Consider the following 20,769-nt stretch of genomic DNA (forward strand, 5'->3'; position numbering starts at 1 on the left):
GCCGCTTGTCGCGCTGCGAGGATTGGCTTTGCATGGCGTTCCCTTGGACACAGGGAAGCGCCACTCCCTTCGCATGCCACGCGCTGGCCAAGACACGCGGCCCAAATTCGTCCCAAGCGTAGCGCGGATGCCCGCGTGGTAGGGAGCCGAGCGAGATGCTAGTGCGTAGGCCTTGCGTCTACGGCGGGGGCCACCCGGAATCGCCGGAGGGCGCCTCTGACCCACTTCGCGTACGATCAAAACAAAGCGCACACAGCCGCGCGTTTTTCCCACGGCAAACCTGCGTCACAGGTAAAGGCCAGTGTTACGCAGGCTTCGCATCTGCGCACTGCACTGTGCGCAGTGTTTACTGCACGGCCGTGATTCTGCCTCGAGGGCGAGCGCCCGATGTCGATCTAGCCCGTTTCCTTCGTCGGGAAGGGTGGCGGTAGGCAAGGGTGACTTCCTTTCTGCATTTCTTCTTCTGTTCCCGTTCGGGTGACGCGAGGCAAGCAGTGCGCAGTGCACCGATCGCTCCGCAGTGAGAGAAGTTAAGCGGGGAAGCCCGCTTGCCTTCACTCGCTGCAATCATATGTAGCGCGCGTGCAATGTGCGCCACTGCGTCGTCCCGCTACCCCGTGCGCACATTTCGCGTTAATTAATGCCACGCGCTATCGCTGCGCTCTGTAGTATATTGTGTCCAGTTCTTTACGTTTGTTTGCAGTCTTTGCCGCGGTCGTGTCGTGTCACAACGAAGACGAATGCATGAAACGTGTTCATTGAAACGTACCCGTTTGCAAGGGAGAAAAAAAAAAAAAAACGAGAGAGAGAGAGAGAGAGTGCTAGCGAGTTATGACGCACTTTCGAGTTCTTGTTGTAGTATAACGTGCGAGAAGGTAATATTTGGGCAGCATTTGATCAGAAAAATGACGATTTGCAGAGCGAGCGTTTCATTTTTAACGGCTCCGTAACTTCAATGTGTGCTCAGGGTGTCTTATTTTGAAGGCGGCAACCTGTAACCAAGAATGTTGATTCCCATCTTTTGTTGTTGTTGTTTTCTCTCTCCCACTTCTGTTCGTGTCCCAAAACTCGTGCCGTAAAGTGCGCTTTACAGTATAGAAGTTGCAGTTACAAGTACGTTTCGATGATTTATGCATGCTGTTGCATAGGGGTTCCATCATCCACCGAACGCTGTTTCGTTGAATACTTGTATGCCAAAACGTTGCATGTTGTCATATGCGTGTTTCTGAAGGCCACATTCTTTGCACTATGAAGCTCGCAATAAGAAGCCATTGACTAGATGTGTTTGTATCTGATTTCAGTTCATGTGGAAGTGTTTACATGCATTTGGTTACAGTGTTGTGCTTGGTGAAAATTTAGTTGATCTCTTTTGCACTGGGGAAAACAAGTTATTAATCTGGATATATACACTTGTTATATATGTAATATGAACATTTTATACCCGTGTCACACGGGCACAGAAAATGGCATTCAGTAGTGGAAGCCTTAAGTTCCTGAATGACGTTTGACCCGATGATGTTGGTAACAGCATCTTCTGAAGTGACTAATTTAAGATAAAAAGATAAACATGCATTCACAAGTTTAACCCTTCTCGAGGCGAGTGAAATTTAGAAATAAGCATACTATGGTGCCGCTAGCTATAGTTATTCGCTGTCTTTTACAGTGTTGCAAACGACGACGCACTATGGCAACGGGGATGCAATCGTCTTTGTTGTATGCTTGCCGCCAACATTTAACACGACTCCACATGCAGCAGCATATCTTCTGCGGTTTCTTTTTTGCATTATATAAAACTTGATGTGCTTGTTCGTTTGTTTGTTTGTGGTGTGCAGCCTAAACACCTGAAAAAGTTTGTTTCCAGCTAAATAGGATGTTGTTTCAAATAATTTAAGTAAGCCACTCTGAGCAAGCTATGATGTCGAGAGTATGCATTTCTCAGTCGTATGAGTTATGGCGAACGCCTTCAGTGACAAATGGCATTGAGGTGAGTGCCATTTGATTTGCCCGTGTGGCACCATGCAAATGACATTAAATCTTAAGGCATTAGGAAGTTAATGCAATTTTCTGTCCCTGCGCGGCACAGAAAATGCCTTCTTAAAGGGACACTAAAGGGAAGCATGATTTCTTCTTTATCAGTAAATTACTGTTCTACAACACCAAAAACACCACTCTTACAATGATAAGACGTTTGGTAAGCCAGAAAAAGTGCAAGAACGAAATACATGTGGCAACGCCTACTTAAGTTCCCGCACCTGGGGGCTGTGACGTCTTGGATTTTGGTGGCATCCTCTAGGGCTTACTAATTATATACAGCGGTACAGATTGGCTACATTGTGTTCTAAAGGAACCAAATATTAAACGTGGCAAGTTTCGGGAACCTTTATTCAGCCAACACGGCCCAAATGCGAAAACATACTTTGGAATCCCTGACGTCACGCTGATATACCGGCGCTGGGGTTTCAGCGCGAAATTCAAATACTTATACTTGGACCTTCATATTCTCATCTAATAATCAAACAATTTTTTTTTAAATGACTGCCTGCAGGATTCTCAAACAATGCTTCATTAGTCTAAAGTGATTTATTGTTTCGCTTTAGTGTCCCTTTAACAAAAAAGACCCAGAAGAGACTTAAAATGAGTTTACACTGGTGAAATATTGTTTAAAATATTCATGTCTATTTCTTTGGTAAGAATAGCCTAATTAGTGTAAGTAGAGGATCATCATGATATACCAGCAAGCCCAACGTGCAACTTAAGGAAATTAGGGCTACCTAATATTCCTTTCAGCAATTTCATATCTAAATCATTAACTCAGTGAAGACACTGACATTAAAAAAAAAGAAGAAAAAGTGTACTATCAGTGCCTCACAAGCCCCGCGGAGGGAGCATTGAGTAGTATCAATGTCACACAGCCACTTTCGATTGCGATCGAGCCAGATTTGGATTGAAATTCTCAACCGTGTTTGGTTCCCTCCCGCAGATTTCGCAGAGGAGACAATTTCACCTGACAAATTCGATCCCGATCGGGCTCAGTTGTGATCAGAGGTGTACTGTGACACTCGTATTAGTGGGGAGGGGGGTGTTACAGAAACATAAATATTAGAGCAAGAACATGATACATCAACTCATAAAATATGAAAATATACACGAGTGGTAATTGTAGCAAATTCAGATCATCGACATACAGGCAACCAAGAAATATGTAATCATATTGATATTAGATAATTAAAAACCGCACAGATTTGATGGTATTTTCACATATTCTGGCTGCAGAAAGAATCTTCAAATATTTGCACATTTAGGTTTAACTTAGTTTAATTACAGTGTAATCCTAGTAGTCCATATTGCTACATGCTCCGTTAGCGCAAGCAAACTGGCGAAACCATTGATATCGTGGTGAGCTGGCATGCAAATTTTGATGCATTGGTGCCGCCTGTATTTCATTTTTTGTTTACCTCATTTCTGATTTGCCAAAGGACATTGCAGGTGGCAAGCCGGGCAGGTTCACAATCGCGAAAATGTAATGCCTTGGTTAACTTATGTTTGTTTAGTCTTTCTTGGAGAGCAGACCTACCTATGTTACAGTATACAGGAGATGTAGCAGTATAGGGTTTTAGCGTGTCTGTAAACATAATGCTGCTTGTGGAATACTGGGCTCCCGTAGATATGTGCGACAGCAACGACGTGGGCAGCGACATCTGGTGACGCATTGTCTAACCAGAGAGCAGGCAAAACTAATGCTGCAGTGACCTAAATACTGTACTTCACTGCTGGTGCAAAGAATTGGTAGCGACGTAATCGGCAACATGAGAAACTATTGTTATTTTCTGTTTTGAAAACCCTGATGCAACGCATAATTGCTCAGATGCATTGTGTTTAGACAAAATGGCATCAGATTTTGCATTATATTTGCCACTGCCAGCCACAGCTCTGGCAACTTGGTATTCCGCAAATGTTGAGAAGGTTACGGACCAACTAGAACTCCATATTACCATATTCTATAGAGGTGCCGCTTCAAAGCTTAAGAAGCAGAGAAATGTTTTTTAAAGAGCTGCTCTTATTGCAGCTTTATTCCATTTCTCTTATGCTGTGGATTAACAGCTCTGAATGTGTTTGCTATTCATGACAATTGCTTCCTTCACAAAAGATAAGCAAATTGCATAGAGCGGTGGCAGTCAATGTGTGAAGGTCCACTTTCCCTTTTCTTTCGCGGCTCAGTTTTTGCCGTTGACGTAATGCGTGCCTTATCACCTGATAGTGATTTGTTTGGCTCGCACGGCGAATCTTGCAGCGCATGCTGAAGATTGCAGCATCGCTTTGGCAAAGGGCCACGCACCGAGCAATGGAAAACGTCTGATGACCGAGTACCTTATCACAGATGGGGTCTTTCTGTGTCCGGTTAATCTGGCAAAGGATGGGGCAAAGTAGCAAACAAGTGTCTGCTGCTGCCCCATTAGTTGTTTCCTCGTGGTTGCGTAAGTTGCACGGAGAAATGAAATGCTTTGAGGTAAGGGGAAAGGAATGTTCTGTGGCCGCTCTCTCAGCTGATGCATTATTGAGGAGTGCCAAGTGTGGCTTGTATGTTCATTCACCGGCTTCCCTACTTTAGCTTTTGTGTTCATAACAGCACCAACTGGAACTGCTGCTTGACGTTCTTCAGTATTTATGAGTGCATGGGAATGTGATGATTGAGGGCGAGTCAAGTAATTCATCTTGTTGCATTGGGGAGGCTGCTCATTTGAACTTGTGAACGAATTAATAACTTCCCCTGTAGCACCTTCGAGTAGTTTGTGCTATAGCTGGCTCAAGCTTTAGCTTGAGGCCAACTCTGGCGCCGCCCATTCAAGTACATGTAAAATGCAGAAATGCGCTCATGAGACAACTGCCGGGTTCATTCGAGTTAAGTTTATTGCATTTTATAAAGGTAAATTCGAGCGAATCTAGGTGCAAATCTAGGCAGCATAATTTTAATTTACGACTTTGAATTCTTGTAATTTGCAAAAAAAAAAAAAAAATAGAAGCATGAAGTTTACAAATCATTGCTGCGTCTGTTAGAGCATCTAAAGCAGGCAAATTTCATGTATGAGCTTACTGCTTATGTGGAATTGATACAATGTTTGCAGCACTTTTGCAAAAGTCCCATTGACAAATTAGTGATAAATTTCAGAGTGGTGTATAGTAGAACAAGTCTGTCTGCTTTAGGTGTATTATTAAGTGCAGTTTATATTACTGTTGTGTCATTTTTCATTGTTAAATTACAGTCGTAAATGTGATACATGAGTATAATAGAAAATCCACTTCCTGGAGTTCGGAAATCTTAACTTGTTCTTTTAAATGCAACAAACCTCATCACATTCGGTGACGTGGTTCCTGAGAAAAACAGTTTCTCTGTTACCATGTATTTAGATAATTTTAATGTTTAGATCATTTATCCATTACCATATATTTAAATAGGAGCTCCCGAGCTAAATCTTCCTCTTTAAGAGTGACTTGGCAAGCTTTATTTGAAATGTTTGGGATCCTCGTTGCTTGCTGTTTTCAGGCTGCCAGTGGACAGGTTGCTGGAATGGCAGACAGCTTCTGGAAATGGGAGCTACAGGGGAAGGAAGGATACGCAGTACTTCAGATTACTTGGCAAAATCTTTTTTCTTGGTACTCTGACTGTCTCACTAAAAGTTAGATTATGTTATGAAAAGTTTTGTTATGGACAGTGGCTACTTTTTCAAAGAAGTCTTAGGTGACCTTAAGCACTTTTCTTGTCATGAGCTTGCCCTAGAAGGAAGGTTCGTCTCAGGCCCAATTCCAGTTTCCTTATTCATATACATGTGAAATGCACCCATCCGACAGCTGGTGTACTAATTTGAATGATATTTAATGATATTTGTTCTGTTTAAGAAAGCTGAATTCTACCGACTGTAGGAAGCAGAATTTCAATTTAGGGCCTAATTTTTTTTTTATTTACGATATTGTTGAAAATTGCTTGTAAGTTGAACCAAAAGATTACACATCTGTAACTCTGCACCATAAACATATACTGCATTTCCAAAAAGCTGCATTTGTTGAGCATTGGAAGCAGACAGATTTGGCATTAGTTTAGGGCTTATGCGAAATCGTTACTATGTTTAAGAGGGTTTCACAGAAATCCCTCTCGCACATCAGTCATATATTTCAGAGCGGTGTTTAATAAATCAATTCTGCCTGCTGTAACTGTCTCGGTTGGCGCAGTTTAGAGAATTAATATAGCGTTTCTTCCAGAGTTGGAGCTGTAAGCTTCATGGTTTAGGTTTCCAAGACATTGCAATTTTCTAACATTCTTTTTATTAGTAGATTTGAACTTCTTTTCTTTTAAATGTAACAAACCTCTAACTTCAGTGCAGTGGTTGCCTAGCAGAACAATATCCATGCATTCACTTAGCCTAAAGCTTCCTCTCAAATGGACACTAAGAAGCAAAATAGTTAGAGCTCTGTTAGTAAATTGCTCTTATGGAATACCGACATAACCACTCTTCTGTGAGAGAAGTGCTTATTGGCCAGAAATGACACAAAAGCAAAAGACTAATGGCAACACCACCATGAAGTTCCAGGGCCTGGTTGCCATGATGTCATCAATATTGGACAGCTCTGCTCTGGCCTAGTTATTATTTTTTTTCTGGCTAATGAATAACTACATCGTATTCTAAAGGAGCCATGTGCTACACTTAGCAAGTTTCGAGATAGCGTATGGAATAATAATTATTTATCAGTGTAGACTAATGTAGCATTTCTCTTCAGTTTCCCTTTGATAGTTATTTACTGCAAAGCTTCTAACATTTCCAAGTTCACTAATGTTGTGTCCTCGCTAAGACATCATGATGGTTTAGTTGATGCACCTTTGGTGAGGAAATTTTATGTGGAGGTTAACACTGTAGACACATACACAGTTTGAGCCCAGTCTTGTGCACATGTCTCTGCATAGTGTTCATTTGCGTGTTCCTTTACTCGAGCACTCACATTAACGTGATAATGTTTGGGGATGTAATTTTGAAGATTGCTTAGATCCACCCATTTAGGTAAAAATGCTATCATAGATGCCTTCTAATTTAATATACTGAATGATGTTGTGAACCTGTTGAACATAAGATACAATGAGTTTGCATTTGAACAGCATGTCATGTTGCCTAGCTTTCAGGGTAATGACAACATGTTAGTGATGCTGGAATTGCAGGAAGGGAGCATAAAGGTGTGCCATTATAGTGTGCCATGTTTACATCTATGGCAGGCTGCTCATAGAGTCTCTTACCAGAAGTGCTCTGTGTTCTATTAAGTACAATATGCTCGGAGAGTTGTATATACCAACATTGCAGCACACTTGTTGTCAAGGAGAGGCGCTGACAATAGGTATTGCTGTGTTTTACAGCATAAGCTATTATGGGCTCATTCCAATGCCTGTTTCGGTTGGCGATGGTGTCTGCCGCCGCTGCCACCCGTAGCAGTTATCGCCGGGAATGAGAAAAAAAAAAAATACCCAGTTCCCGCGGGGATTGAGCCTGGGCCCGCTGTGTTGGAGTTGGCTACTCTACCACTGAGCCACACTAGCTTTTTTTTTTTCTTTGTTGCCGGAAGTTTCACCAAGTAACACAAAGGGCATCATTTCTTGAAATAAGGTAAGTGATACATAAACATACACAAACACACATTCAACTTTGTGCGCATGCATATTGTGCGGTCAGTCACATTGTGGCTGGCCATGTCCAGTTTAAGATTCCTTTAATGTGGCGAGGGGCTCAATCCTCGCCAGCCAATCCGGAGGACATTCTTGTTGTTTAATTACATCAATGAACTTGGAAATATCGTCCCGGAAGAGCAGCCGCGCAGGCCGGCTGTCAGGCTCACAAAAGAAACCGGCCATTCGAGCCCTCCATAAACAGTGGAGGCCCATTAGCATAATTAAGTCCAAAGGCAAGCCGTCCTCATTTTCTACTGTCAGAAATCTAATACCTAATGGACTTAAAGGCAATTAAAGCGCTTGAGAGCATTCCACGGATAAATGCCCTATAAACGCGTCCTAGAGTGCGAGGAGACGCACGATGTCACACGTGTGCCACGTAGCATCACTGTGTGTACATTTTGCATTGCAGTTGCATATTATTACACCAGGTAGAAGGCCATGTAGCGGATGCGCAGATAGCGGTACAAGGCAGTTACAGAAAGTTTAGGGAAGAAAAAGAAATTTAAGGAGATGTATACAAGAATGCTATAAAATATATTATGTACCTGATTAAATCAAGCTGGCTATCTGGCATCATCATTATCCTCGTATTGTGCCACCGGCCCTGTGATGCGAGATATGCGCCACGTAGCATCTGTGCGTACGCCATTTGCATTGCAGTTGCATATTATTACACCAGGAGGCACCTCGTGTAGCAGTCACATTGGTAGCAGCACAAGGTAGACACGGAAGTCTTGAGGAGGAAAAAGAAGATTATGGAGATGCATAAATATGGATGTCACGAAAAACATTATGGCATACCTAATTAATTCAAGCAGGCTAGGTGACTGTTTTTCACCGTCCCGCTTCAGAGGGAATACCATTAAATCATCATCATCATCATTAGAATCGTACCATGCCATTTGGCACCTGATGTGACACGTGCGCCGCCTAGCGTCAATGCGTGCAAACTTTGCATTGCAGTTCCATTATATTCCACCAGGTGTCCCGACATGTAGATGTTGGCTATAGCAGTTGCATGCTGCACATAGCGGGACCTGGTTAACTCAAGCAGGCTAGGTGGCTATTTGTCACCACCCCATTTTGCAGGGGATGCCAATAAACCATCATTATCATCATCATTAACAGCAACATACCGTGCCACAGGTCAAGGGATATGATATGTGTGCCCCGTAGTCTGGATACCTGTGTTTGCTCTTCAGTACATGTTGCGGCACCTCCTCGCAAGGTACAAACCGCTGCTGAAGAAGCGAATCGTAGAGCTACGTGAGCAGCTGCAGCCAGGCAACCTCGGGCTGAGCAGGTCATTGTGCAGAGAGCAGGAAAAGCCGCAGCTTGCCGTCAACACCGAGCGGACAGCTCAGATCCTTCTCACGAAAATGTCGCGAAGACTCTGTAGTGCGTGGTGCCAAAAATGGAGCTCCTATGGAGCTGCTCCTTCAGCTTATGCTATGACTGTGCTGCCTGTACTACACAGGCCTGTGACATTCCTTCTTTTTTTTTTTTGCGCAAGCACTATGCTTAGATGAAATTCAGAATTTGCTGTAATTTGCCGAGTGTTGTTTGAAATCTGTTAGAGAGCTGCATTATTATGTTTTTCAGATCTGCTATCTGCTAAAAGCAATCATCTTGCGCTAAACACCCTAAAATTCACTAGTCAGACCTCGATTTATTGAAACCTTACTTTCCAATATTTACGATTTAATAAAGTGCCCTGATTCCCCAAAATCTTCATGAAGAGTGATGTGTTAAAAACCTCAAAGCTGTGAAGTGAACTGAACGTCTCTCCTTGTCTGGTCTTTTATGGTCTTCTAAGCACGCACACGCGCGCACATCTTAATTAAGGCTATTACCGCCGTTGCTTCACACAAGGTGCCATGCTGGTCATCAACCGAAAACAACTGTGTATCACTCAAGATTGAACCATCTTCTCAAGCTTGTGTAAATATATTGAATGCAGTGTTTGTTCTTTGACAAACGAGTCACATCTTTAGAATAAATTGGCTAGGTTGAACTTCAAGCTTGTTTTGCACTATTTTGAGACCCTGCACGCACGCACACACACACACACACACACACACACACACACACACACACACACACACACACACACACACACACAGGGGCTGCATAGTGAGCAATGGAACGAAAAATGGTACGCCCAACAATTACAGTCAGAAAGACCGCAGTGTGGATGGAGCTAGCAAACAGGGGTAGTTGTTATTCTAGTTGACCTTAAGGGGGAAAAAAAAAGTTGGGCTGGCTATGTAATTCACAGGGCAGATAGCCGATGGTTTGTTAGAGTTGCACAATGCATGCTGAGAAAGGAAGCTTAGTCAAGGACAGCAGAGAACTGGGTGGTGTGAAATGGATAAACTTGCAAGTGTAAGATGGGCTCAACTGATGGAAGATAAGGGGGGGGGTAATTGCAAATCACTGGGAGGAGCATTAGTCCTGCAGTGGACATGAATAGGCTGATGGTGATGACAGTATTTCGTAGCAATAATTTTCTCTTTAATATGTTCTTTTCTTCTTTCATCGTCCCTCATGTTGAGCGACCGATTCTGATGAAAACCTGTTGTGGCATGCTGGTGATGACAGGTGAGGAGAATGTACTGGGAAAATAATCCTTACAAAGCCAGGCCCTCAATGCATGTTGGCAGTTGTCCTGCTGAGCACATATTTACATGGAAAGTAAGGGCACACATCAAGAGCATCTTTAAGCAAAAATGCAGACGTCTTAAGGCTATTACCACCGTTGCTTCACACAAGGTGCCATGCTGGTCATCAGCCGAAAACAACTTTGTATCACTCAAGATTGAACCATCTTCTCAAGCTTGTGTAAATATATTAAATGCAGTGTTTGTTCTTTGACAAACGAGTCACATCTTTTCGAATAAATTGGCTAGGTTGAACTTCAAGCTTGTTTTGCACTATTTTGAGACCCTGCAAGTTGCTTATCTGGGCTTGTTTTGCGATGACTATTTACTTACTTAGCTAGGCTCATCCGGTCACTCTAGAGCCATGACTGAAAAAAACTTTATAGATTTCTCTCGCACCCTTATCTGTCCATCTACCATCTGTCCATCTACTGTCCATCTACCAGGCAACTTAACAATCGTTCGGTGATGATTTGTGTAATGGCAATTTTAGGCATCATTAAAGGGACCTGAACCAATTTTCATGATTTTGTGCAAATGTACTGAGTCGTTAAGGTAGGTCCTTTATATATATATAAAGTAAAATTGTTTGACGGCCACAATTGTACAAAGGACTTTAGCACGGAAGCCCGGCGCTCTAACCATTAGGCCATGGCTGCTTTTTTTCTTCTCTTTACTGCATGGAAAAAACACAGTAGCTCTTTACAAGCGTTGAGATTTAGGTACACACATAGTTAAAACTCAGGCAGGCAAACACATGCATCTAACAAAGACATCCACTCAGTACATAAGGCACTGTTTCTCCCAAAAATACATTTTGTTGTTTTCGGGGTTTCTGAATGTCTATCGTGCATCCTACTTTTCCAGAGACTATGTAGGCTACTTAGTACGAACATGCCATATGGGGGATCTTTGGGATTTTTGAAAGGCAAGAAAAAGAATTGAGAATGGGGTTACATCAACGTCCTTCTTCACGGTTCTCTGAAGGACGTCCCAGAAAAAGATAGCATCCCTGCAATATATAAAGCAGTTCTGAAGTCTAGGGTTCAATGGAAGCTCGTCTGGTTGGGATGAAGCATGAAGTAATAAAACGATGGACACCGACCAACAGAAGTGCTAAAAAATGAATAAATGTAAAAGACGGTTTGGCTTCGCTGCGGAAGCCTTGTTCACAATGGGATCATGAGCCGAAACGTCTTTTAGATTTATTCATATTTTAGCACTTCTGTTGGTCGGTGTCCATCGTTTTATTACTTCATAAAGCAGTGCTATATAGTCTATTCATGTGGACATAGCCGGCAACAAGTGATTTAACACCTGAGCAGCTACATTCGGTGCGCGTGTTTGAATACATTTTGGTATCAACATCTCTAGTGTGGGTCGCAATAAAGAGGTGCAGGAAACAGTGCTTCTACTATTGTGGCAAACAGTCTTTTTCCAGAAACATTAAAGATGTACTCCATGCTGATAAAAGCTTTTAGAAAATACAATGTCTCAACAATCTCTGTAAGAAAACTCCAAAAGTAACTGGTATTTGTGCAAAGTTTGATGTCCCAATCAGATGAGCAAGGTATTGTATATTTTGCATTTCCTTATCATATCCTTGTTTGTCTCCCGTATGCAAAGCCCTTTGGGACCTGTAAGGTATTGTAAGTAAGTAAAAAATAAATAAATAAATAAATAAATAAATAAGGAAATAAATAAATGTTGTACAAGTCGAAGTTGTAACATTTCTTGCAAGGATGCTTGCCGCAGCGGATGGAATAGAATAGAGCATCTTTAAGGATTTTCTTTGTGCAAGAGACATTTCAGAGCTGCCAAGGCGATGTTTTTTCTATCCAACAGGAGTATCCTTGCTTGCTGCATCGCACGAATATGTCTCACCTGCGTATAATTCGAACACCGTTTGAGGAGTTGTCGTCGTTGTCCGCCCAACTTGTGGCTCATACGCACTAATAGAGGATTGGCCAAGAAATGAGTGGATTATGTCAAGTTATAACCACAAGTAAACTTTCAAAAGTGCTTAGAGTGAGCGCCGTTGAAAAGTGAAACTGCGTGTTAAAATGAAAGCAGTAACAGTAAGAAGAATCAATAATCATTGGTTGAAACGCACAATAAAATGGGAAGATATAAATTTAATGGGGCATTCGATTGGTCTCCATAAGAAACTCCTGAAACGTGGAGCAAGCATCATTGTGGCCAAATCCCACAATAAAGGCCCCAAATGAAAGAGTCCAAGTGTAACGCTAAACTTTGCTACTGCTGTCAATGCTTCGTTCTTCATGCGAAAGTGCCACTTTTTTCCCTGCTAACTTCTATGCTCTAAAGCTATTAGCCTTAAGTTAGAAAACTTACTGGATACATGTTTCAAGCAACTGTTAGCCTGTGGTACTCCTACTGACCACATGCAGTCAAATCAACCTGCAATCAGTCTATGGCAGGAGCTCTTATCCTTGCATATGCCAGTCATCAGGATTACTTTACCAGCAGCTAGCTTTGATTCTAAACAAAACAATTTGTATTTTTTTTTTTGTAAGCCGCTGTGTTTCCTTGAGGTTAAGGAGTTTGGAAAAGCTTGGCATGGTTACTCGAAGAAACAGTGAGGATATCAGAATTCGATGTGAGGCCAAGCCAGCTGTGCATTTGCCCTCTTTGTGGTAGCTGTGTCATCTGTCTAGGAAACAGCCACAGTGGGTCACTAGCCATGGCGTTCTGTTTCTGTGAACTTCAGGTCACAGGTTTGACTCTCAACTGCGGCAGCCGCATTCTGATGGTGGCGAAATACAGTAATGTTTTGCATGCACAGCTTTATGTGCACTGTAGAGAACTTCGTGGGAGCAGAATTAATCTCTAGCTTCCTACACTGCATCTGTCATGGCCCGCAGCATAGCTGTGGGTCTTTAACTTGTCATTGGTATTCTTATCATTTGTCCAGGAGCCGAGTACTGGAAGCGAGCTGGCTTCCAGTGGAGGAGCGGGTGTGTCTGCGGTGGTGGCGGCAGGGGGTGCAGCGCCCCCCCAGCCGCCTCCGCCGCTGGCCCTCAAGGATGTGCAGTGTCCCATTTGCCTCAAGGTGTTCAGCCGCAAGTTTTCCCTCGAGATGCATTTCCTGATCCACCAGGGACTCAAGCCGTACAAGTGCCAGTTCTGTGGGCGCTGCTTCCGCCAGAAGGGCACCCTCATGCGCCACAAGGTTTGTTTGTCTGTTTGTTTGTGCTCTCATCTGCTCCGTTCAGGCTGGGACGGCTGTCCCCACTAGACGAGTGATTGATGTGGCGCGTGCTTGTTTCGTACCGCCCTTATGCCTTCAATCAGCAACTGCACGGGTAGGTTGGGACAATTTGGGGCTTTTTGCGGGGTAGACAAACGTCTAGGCGGAGGTTCTCATTGTCTAGAATAAACATGCTCTAAAAATAGTGAAGGATGCTGGGACAGGTCCAAAGAACCAGGCAGCCTCTCGCCAGACAGTTAGTCCAGGGAAACACAGCCAACAGCACGGGCACCACACGCTCTACTTTCGACCAGACATCTTTATGTTTTTCACAGTGCCTTTGGAAATCGTAAATGCTTCTAGAGCAAACTTGCCCTTGCCTGGTTGCTAGCCTGACAGCTTTGTGGTTTTAAGTCAAGGCTGAGAGTTCTTTATTTGAAGCTTTCTTGGCTGGGACATATGTAAGCTTAGGCACGTGTACTTTTCTGCATCTGTGGCCATCACCAATGTCATGTATTCTCAATACAGCTACTGCACATGAGGACTTAACTGCATTCTTCTGTCATTTTCGGTGATGGTACTATTTTGCACTGTTCGTGAGCTCCTGTCAATTATGCTAGAGCTTTGCAAACAAACAAATGGGCATTTCTGTGAACAATTTAGCATAAAGTTAGGCAGTTTCTTTAACTCGTCATTGGTATTGTTGTCATCTGTCCAGGAGCCAAGCACCAGAAGCGAACTGGCACGGGGGCATTTCTCTGCCGCTATTGTTCATGCGCATGAGAAATTGAAAGGAAAAAGAGTGGAAGGAATGCCATTGATGGGATCTGAAACATCTGCAACTTGTGTGTGGTGCTCTGCCATTTGAACCAGGACAGCCGCTGTCCTTTCAGCCATTCTTGAGGGCTTTATGTACTCTCACACCAGAATGAAGGAAGAAACAAAAGTGGGACGCCTCTCTTGCTTAAGATATACAATGGACTCTCTTTAAACGGAACCTCAAGGGACCAGGGAAATTGGTTCCGTTTACCAGGAGTTCCATTTACTGAGAGACAAAGCTGAATACAGTGGCGTGAATACGAAACCAACAAACCATGAGGATGGCGTTCCGTTTAAGCAATTTCCGTTTACCGAGATTCCACTGTATTTGAAAATGTGGTGTGTGACTGTAGCATCACTGAATGCAAACTGCTCTATAGTCCCGACGCTAATAATCTGTGAATGAGCTTAACACTAGTGTGGCACTACATGGGGAGAGGAAAATCTGCCTTCTTGCTTACTTTCTTGTGTTCACAATTCCTGGATTCTGCAACTGTTCACATGTAAACGTGTGTGTCCACCTAGTCTTGAGCACGTCAGCCACCAACACTTTGGACCATGTTTATAACCACATGAAGCGAACACACAATGAACCTATGGGAGGCTTCGGAGAAAATAATTGTCTTTTATTTAAAATAGAGGTATAAAATAATGAAAATAGACAATAAAGTGGACAAAAAGACCACTTGCTTGAGGTGAGAGCTGAACATACGCCTTTCACATAACGAATATGGTTCCCTATTATTGAGCTATCAAGGCATCCATACTCCTGTCGACTTTCTCAGATATTTGTGTATGTGCACTAGAAATAGCCCTGGGAATGTTAGCCAGCACCACTCAGCTGTAGGGGTCAATGTGAAACATCCTTTTCCAATTGCAGGCGTCGCAAAGCGTGTGAACTAGGAACTGGCAACTGACCAATTGATCCCATCGGTTGCCCTTGTTGCCCTTATTCCTCTCATTCTAGGGCTTTAGTAACGTCCGTGAAAATCCATCAATCTTGTTCTGGCAAGCTTATCTTATCTCTTTCCCTTGTGTTGCCCACAGGCTATCCACAGTCAGACACCGTCGTACCGCTGCGGCCTGTGTGACAAGAGCTACCGCCAGAAGAATGTGTTCCTGCACCACCTCCGCAACCGGCACAAGGTGTCCACGGACGTGCTCGACCGGCGGCGCTGCCACATCAAGAACAACGCTGGCGGCGGTGTCATGGAGGCGGTTCCCGCAGCGCCATTGCCGCCGCCATCATTGAGTTCGGTGTGCCTGCCTCCGCTGAGTCCGCCCGAGCCACCACCAGGCGAGGCCGCGCCACCCGTGATGTTGCGCATCTCGGAGCGCCAGCAGGCCTTACCGCCGTCCTCCGCCGCGTTGTCCATGTGGCAATGCCCATTCTGTGCCTTCGAGAGCGCCCACGACCCTGAGATCTGCCGCTCACACCTGCTGCAGCACGTGGGAGAGCCAGCAGACTGCCCACTCTGTCCGCGGCAGCTTGCCTCACCCCAGGAGCTGGCGGCACACCTGCGCGATTTCCATGAAAGTGCAGGCTTGGCTCCCATTCTGACCAACCCGGCTGTCGGTGCGTGGTTCGTGCTGCGCTGTTGCCAGCATGCTTAGTTTGTGCTTTACACTTTCTTTCGTGACAACCTGAGATTGCAGTTCAAGCTGCAGCCACAGAACTGCATTGCACTTGCTGTGCAGTTTTGTGGAATAATGTTGGAACGCTCACTGAACAAATGACAATATTGAGATCTATTTAAGCATGGGCCATTAGTTGCTAAAAGTGCATGCTAAATGACGTGTCTGGTTACAGAAGCAGCAGCTGATAAAGGCAATGCAGTTTCACGCCTGTTAACTTTTCTTGGCAAGGCTGTCATAGATTTCCTGTGGTGCCTTGGAAACACTGAAATTCAAGGTGGAAACTTTTTTAACTGATTAAGGACAGCGAAGAAAAAAAGCTCTTTTCTTTACTGATGACGAATTGTTCGTGTTGGTAGGCATCAAGAACTTGCGATAATCAGTTATCTTAAATCCACAAATTCTCTTTTCGGCTGATTACTGCAAGGCACAGTTGCAGTTGTATGTCTACTTAGTATCGCAAGACTCGCATCAGTTTTGAGAGACAGGCTTGCAAGCTTCCTGTGAAATGCATTGACATTTCACTTGTTATTTTCCCATAAAGCCTTCCTTATGCATGTTGGAACAAAATTATGTCAAACAGCAATGTATTTCATGGCACATGCTTCAGTTGCTGCAGATGTGTTGCTGTTGCATCTTTTTTTTACTCTGTTGTCCTGTGGACGCAGCCACGGCAGGTCGTCCCCCAGACGTGACCTTCACCTGCATTCCGTGCCAGATGGAGTTCAGCAGCGAAGAGGACTTTGAATGGCACGTGCGCACGCACGTGCAGAGTGTTCTCTCTGAGCCACCCGTAGCAGCGCCACGGCCCCCCCTGCCGCCCAGCACCTCCACCAGTGAGGGACCCCTCGACCTGACCGAGGCGCGACCGGCTGCAGCGCCACCTTACTCCGCACCGCTTCCGATCAAATTGGAGGCGGAGACTTCTCGCAGCTTGTCGTCCTCTCCACGGTTTCCGCACAAGCCGCAGCAACAACAGCAGCAGCAGCAGCAGCAGCAGCAGCAGCAGCGCCGTCAGCTCCTGTGCGTCGAGTGTGGGAAGCTGTTCGGCTCCAAGGCGCTCTACCGGTACCACGCGCAGCTGCACTTGGATGTCCAGGGGGTGACATTCAGGTGCCCGCAGTGCCGGCGGCGGTTCTCCCGCAAGGGGGAGCTGCTGGCGCACACACGGCAGCGCCACCTGCGGCGCCTGCCGTGCCTTCGGTGCGGCCGCCAGTTCAGCTACCGGTGCCTGCAGCAGGCGCACATAGCCCGGTGCCAGGGTCCGCCGTCGCTCTGCATCCCCGTGGTGGACGTGCAGGCGGCACGCGGTGCACTCGGTGCCAGCCTCCTCGGCGTCATCCCTCTGGTGGCACCCGATGGGCAGGAGGCCAGCCCACTGCTGGGAGTCCCCGTACTGGCGCCGGACTGCCTGCCGCTCAAGAGCCGGCTCAACGGGCTGCACATCTCAGCACGAATCGGGCTCTAGTCTTCCACCAGCCCCCCCACTGCTGGAGTACAAAAAGAAAGGGCCTCCACCAGGGAGCAAGGATGGACAGAACAGGGGTAAAGAAAAACTCCCCTTCATTGGCACAAGCGTGTGCCGGCGACCAGATAACGTCACAGTAAAGAAAAGTGTAAGGCATGTGGGGCAGAGGAATCTAGACTGATGGCATCTAGCAATGTCACAGAACTATAAGATGTATGTACCACGATGAGGTCACATTGCGCTGGCACCACCTGGCGACACGAACTCGCAGCAAGTTTCGTTGCTCGGAATGTTGCTGCACATAGCGTGGGCAGAAGGCTCAGATAGGGGAGCACAGGTCGGTGGCATCTGGTGGAATTGTACACAAGCTGCCAGCCCTGTGGTGATATCGCTCACCAACACCAGGTGGCGCCACCACGTGACAGGCTTTAGGTGCTGCTCGGGAGCATTTGTGGCATTATCTGGTCGTGCTGGAGAGTGGAGTTTCCTCCGGCCCCGATCCATTCTTGCTTCCTGGCTTCCGCCAAAGACTCCCACAGGGGGCCCCGTGCCAAAGGCGTCTTCCATCCGCCGTCATCACAGTGCTCCCCGCCCGTCCAGAGAATTGAGAGAGCAATAACTGTCGCGGTGCACTAGGAACGCCATTCGACCCGGTGAAAGAGACTTTGCCAGCCCCCCTGCTCTACCTCATTGTTTTGTTGCACTAGACTGCTGCAGCGTGGAAGTGAGAGAACGCAGCAGGCTATACATGAAAGCAGGGTTGGGAACCTCCCGTACAGATTTTCTTGGCAGGCCTTTTCATTGTCGCCTGCATGTAATGATGCTGCTTCCAAAGGCAATGTAGGGCGCAGTTGCAAGCTGTTTATTTCTATACTGTATGAGAGTGGTAGTAAAGTAATGGCACCAGGCTTTAACCAAGTGTTGCATAAATAGCAGCAGCAGCAGCAAGTGTGCGCAACTATTCCAGATGTGTTACTGGCTCCTTCATGCTGAAATTTCACACATTAGCTATGTGTTTACTGTATTGCAATGGGTTCAGTTTGGCACCACGTTTGTGTGCAAATACTGGGCCTGTTTCATCCGTGACAAGTATTGACCCTTGTGCTGCACCGGAATGATGGTGCGGTTTGTTATTTCGGCATTGAAAAAGTGATAGATGGCACCACCATTGCTTTGCAGTGTAATCAGCATTTTTTTTTTTTTTATGTGGCATCGCAACAGAAAATATGTGCCTCAGATTTATTGCGGATGAGATAGGGGGCAAGTAATGCAAGCGAGTATTGTATTACGCTGAACCGACTGCAAGATGCTGCAGCAGTGTGAAATTCCCGTGCAAGCAAGGTGGCAGTTTCTACCGAAGATCCATATGCACTCCCCTTTAAGTGTAATGGAATACAGCAGGTTTTATAGAAAGCACAGCTGAGCACGTTATGTAAAAGATTGTTTTTGCAGACTCTCGCAGCACACAACTTTGCTTTCCCCAGTGCTGTGAGATACCATCCTGATGAAGTTTTTAGGGCTGGGCAATTAACTGTCTCTTTAAATAGTTATTTTTTTCCAGTCAATCTTTAGTTGCACTCGCGTCATTTAGGCCAAAGTAAGTGCAATTAGGAGAGCATGGCCTCACGCCCTCAACTTATTGGTTTCCTTGTTCAAATACCTGCACACTATTGCATCAGAATACAGGGTTTAGTTCATTTGTCCTTCTGTACTGTCTATAGTTGGACTAGTTATCGAATCATCGGGCAGGAGGAACGAGAAAAACCACATAGCATGAAGAGTGACACAAGCACTGCATCGTTTGTATCACCCACTCATTCCTTTATGTTGTTTTTTGTGCATTGTGCCCTCTTTCAAACCAATTTGTTTAACTTTTTTGCTGGATGCACTCTTTGTTTAACGGTAAGAACTGTCCAATTCTATACGCATAATGCCCCCCCCCCCCTTTTGTTCTTTAGGAGGCTTATTGTTAAAGTCGGCATCATCTATTGATATACATTTAGGTTGGCTAAACCAATTAACCGTTCAATTAGTTGGTAACAGAATGTTGCTACATTGTGCTTAATAAGTGCAAGACTATTTTAACAACTTAGTAAAGCCTTTCGTACCTGATAGTATGAGGTACTGCTTCTTAAAGGTATTCAGATATAATTCAAATTAATTGATTTGGTATATTCTGTGTGCTGCTCCCTGATTCTGACACAACCTGGTAACATTCTTTGAAGTGCCAGCTTACACATTGATGTTAAACTTAAAAAGAAAAAAGAAAGAAAATCATCTACTGCCACTAATTCTTACCACCGATCATGCTTCAAGTTTCAACCAAAAGTAGCGCGACAATAGTTCTTATTTTATTAGCTGCGTGCACACAGAGTATTGATGTGTGCAGGAATGCCATGTTACTTTAACTAATAGTCCGACATGACATTACTTGAAAAAAGATATATGTAGTCAAGCACCATGGCTATGTGCTTAGAATTACTTTTACTTCTGTATGCTATCATATTATAGATGTTTACCTTCTGCTTGCTTTACTTATGATTCCTGCTGCTTTAATTAAACCTTGCGGCGTTGTTAGAGTGTGTTTCGGTCTGTCAAGATTGTCGCATGTGACTGAACTTTAATTATAGTTATTTATCGAAGTCTGCAGTTGTATCATAGCACAGAATGTGGAGCACAATTGAAATCTGATTATCTGTAATATAATTATTTCTCTAGCATTAGTACAATTCTACTTGGTTGAGAGAGCAATGCAGATTAGGGCTGATGCTGTTACTAAAGATAAGGAAGTGTCTCGTGGAAGCAGCATCATTTTCCCCAAATGGTAACAAGTGTACTTGAGTAGATCCCCAAATGGTAACAAGTGTACTTGAGTAGAACTCGTTCTTGGGCATGTCGGCGCATTCTTTCTAGAGTAAGTTCAGTGAGACGCAAATGGTCACACATACAAAAAGACACTGGACAAGCGGTAACTGAAAGTAGCTAGCACTCATCCTCTTTGTATGTAGGGTCATTTGCTTTGCGCTAAACCTACTTTAAAAAACGAGTACATCTACAAAATAACCATAAACTGTGGGTAGATTGGAATGCTTTTGTTCAGTTGCAGCTCGAAACAACTGTTGGCAAGAAAGCAATCGCTACGCATGCACCGTCTATCATTTCGACTGAAAGACAGCGTTTGTCAGGCTTCTGCTTGCCATCCGAGTCCTTTGGCATCGTAACACCACGAGCGCCACTACTTTACCGCCAGAACTTGCAAACCTTACCG

At 44.7% G+C, this 20,769-nt stretch overlaps 2 protein-coding genes across 4 annotated transcripts in view; one reads left to right on the forward strand and one right to left on the reverse strand.

Moving 5' to 3' along the window:
* Positions 1-218, reverse strand: part of LOC126528041 (carbonyl reductase family member 4-like) — a 19,892-nt gene extending 19,674 nt beyond the window's left edge. The window contains exon 1 of one of the 3 annotated variants that reach the window (XM_055069097.2): positions 1-106. In XM_055069097.2, coding sequence (XP_054925072.1) covers positions 1-34 — 34 coding nt within the window. In that variant the 5' untranslated portion in view covers positions 35-106. The other 2 variants (XM_055069099.2, XM_055069098.2) reach the window with 2 other exon arrangements.
* LOC126528031 (uncharacterized) overlaps positions 1-20,344 on the forward strand; it is a 20,462-nt gene extending 118 nt beyond the window's left edge. Inside the window, exons 2-4 of the mRNA XM_050175879.3 lie at positions 13,304-13,561; positions 15,446-15,974; positions 16,702-20,344. Of these exons, the coding sequence (XP_050031836.1) occupies positions 13,304-13,561; positions 15,446-15,974; positions 16,702-17,501 (1,587 nt within the window). The 3' untranslated portion in view covers positions 17,502-20,344. The remainder of the gene's footprint in view (positions 1-13,303; positions 13,562-15,445; positions 15,975-16,701) is intronic.
* The last annotated feature ends 425 nt before the right edge of the window (positions 20,345-20,769 follow it).

The sequence above is a fragment of the Dermacentor andersoni genome, chromosome 9 (genome assembly GCF_023375885.2).
Source record: "Dermacentor andersoni chromosome 9, qqDerAnde1_hic_scaffold, whole genome shotgun sequence".
Lineage (NCBI taxonomy): Eukaryota > Metazoa > Arthropoda > Arachnida > Ixodida > Ixodidae > Dermacentor > Dermacentor andersoni.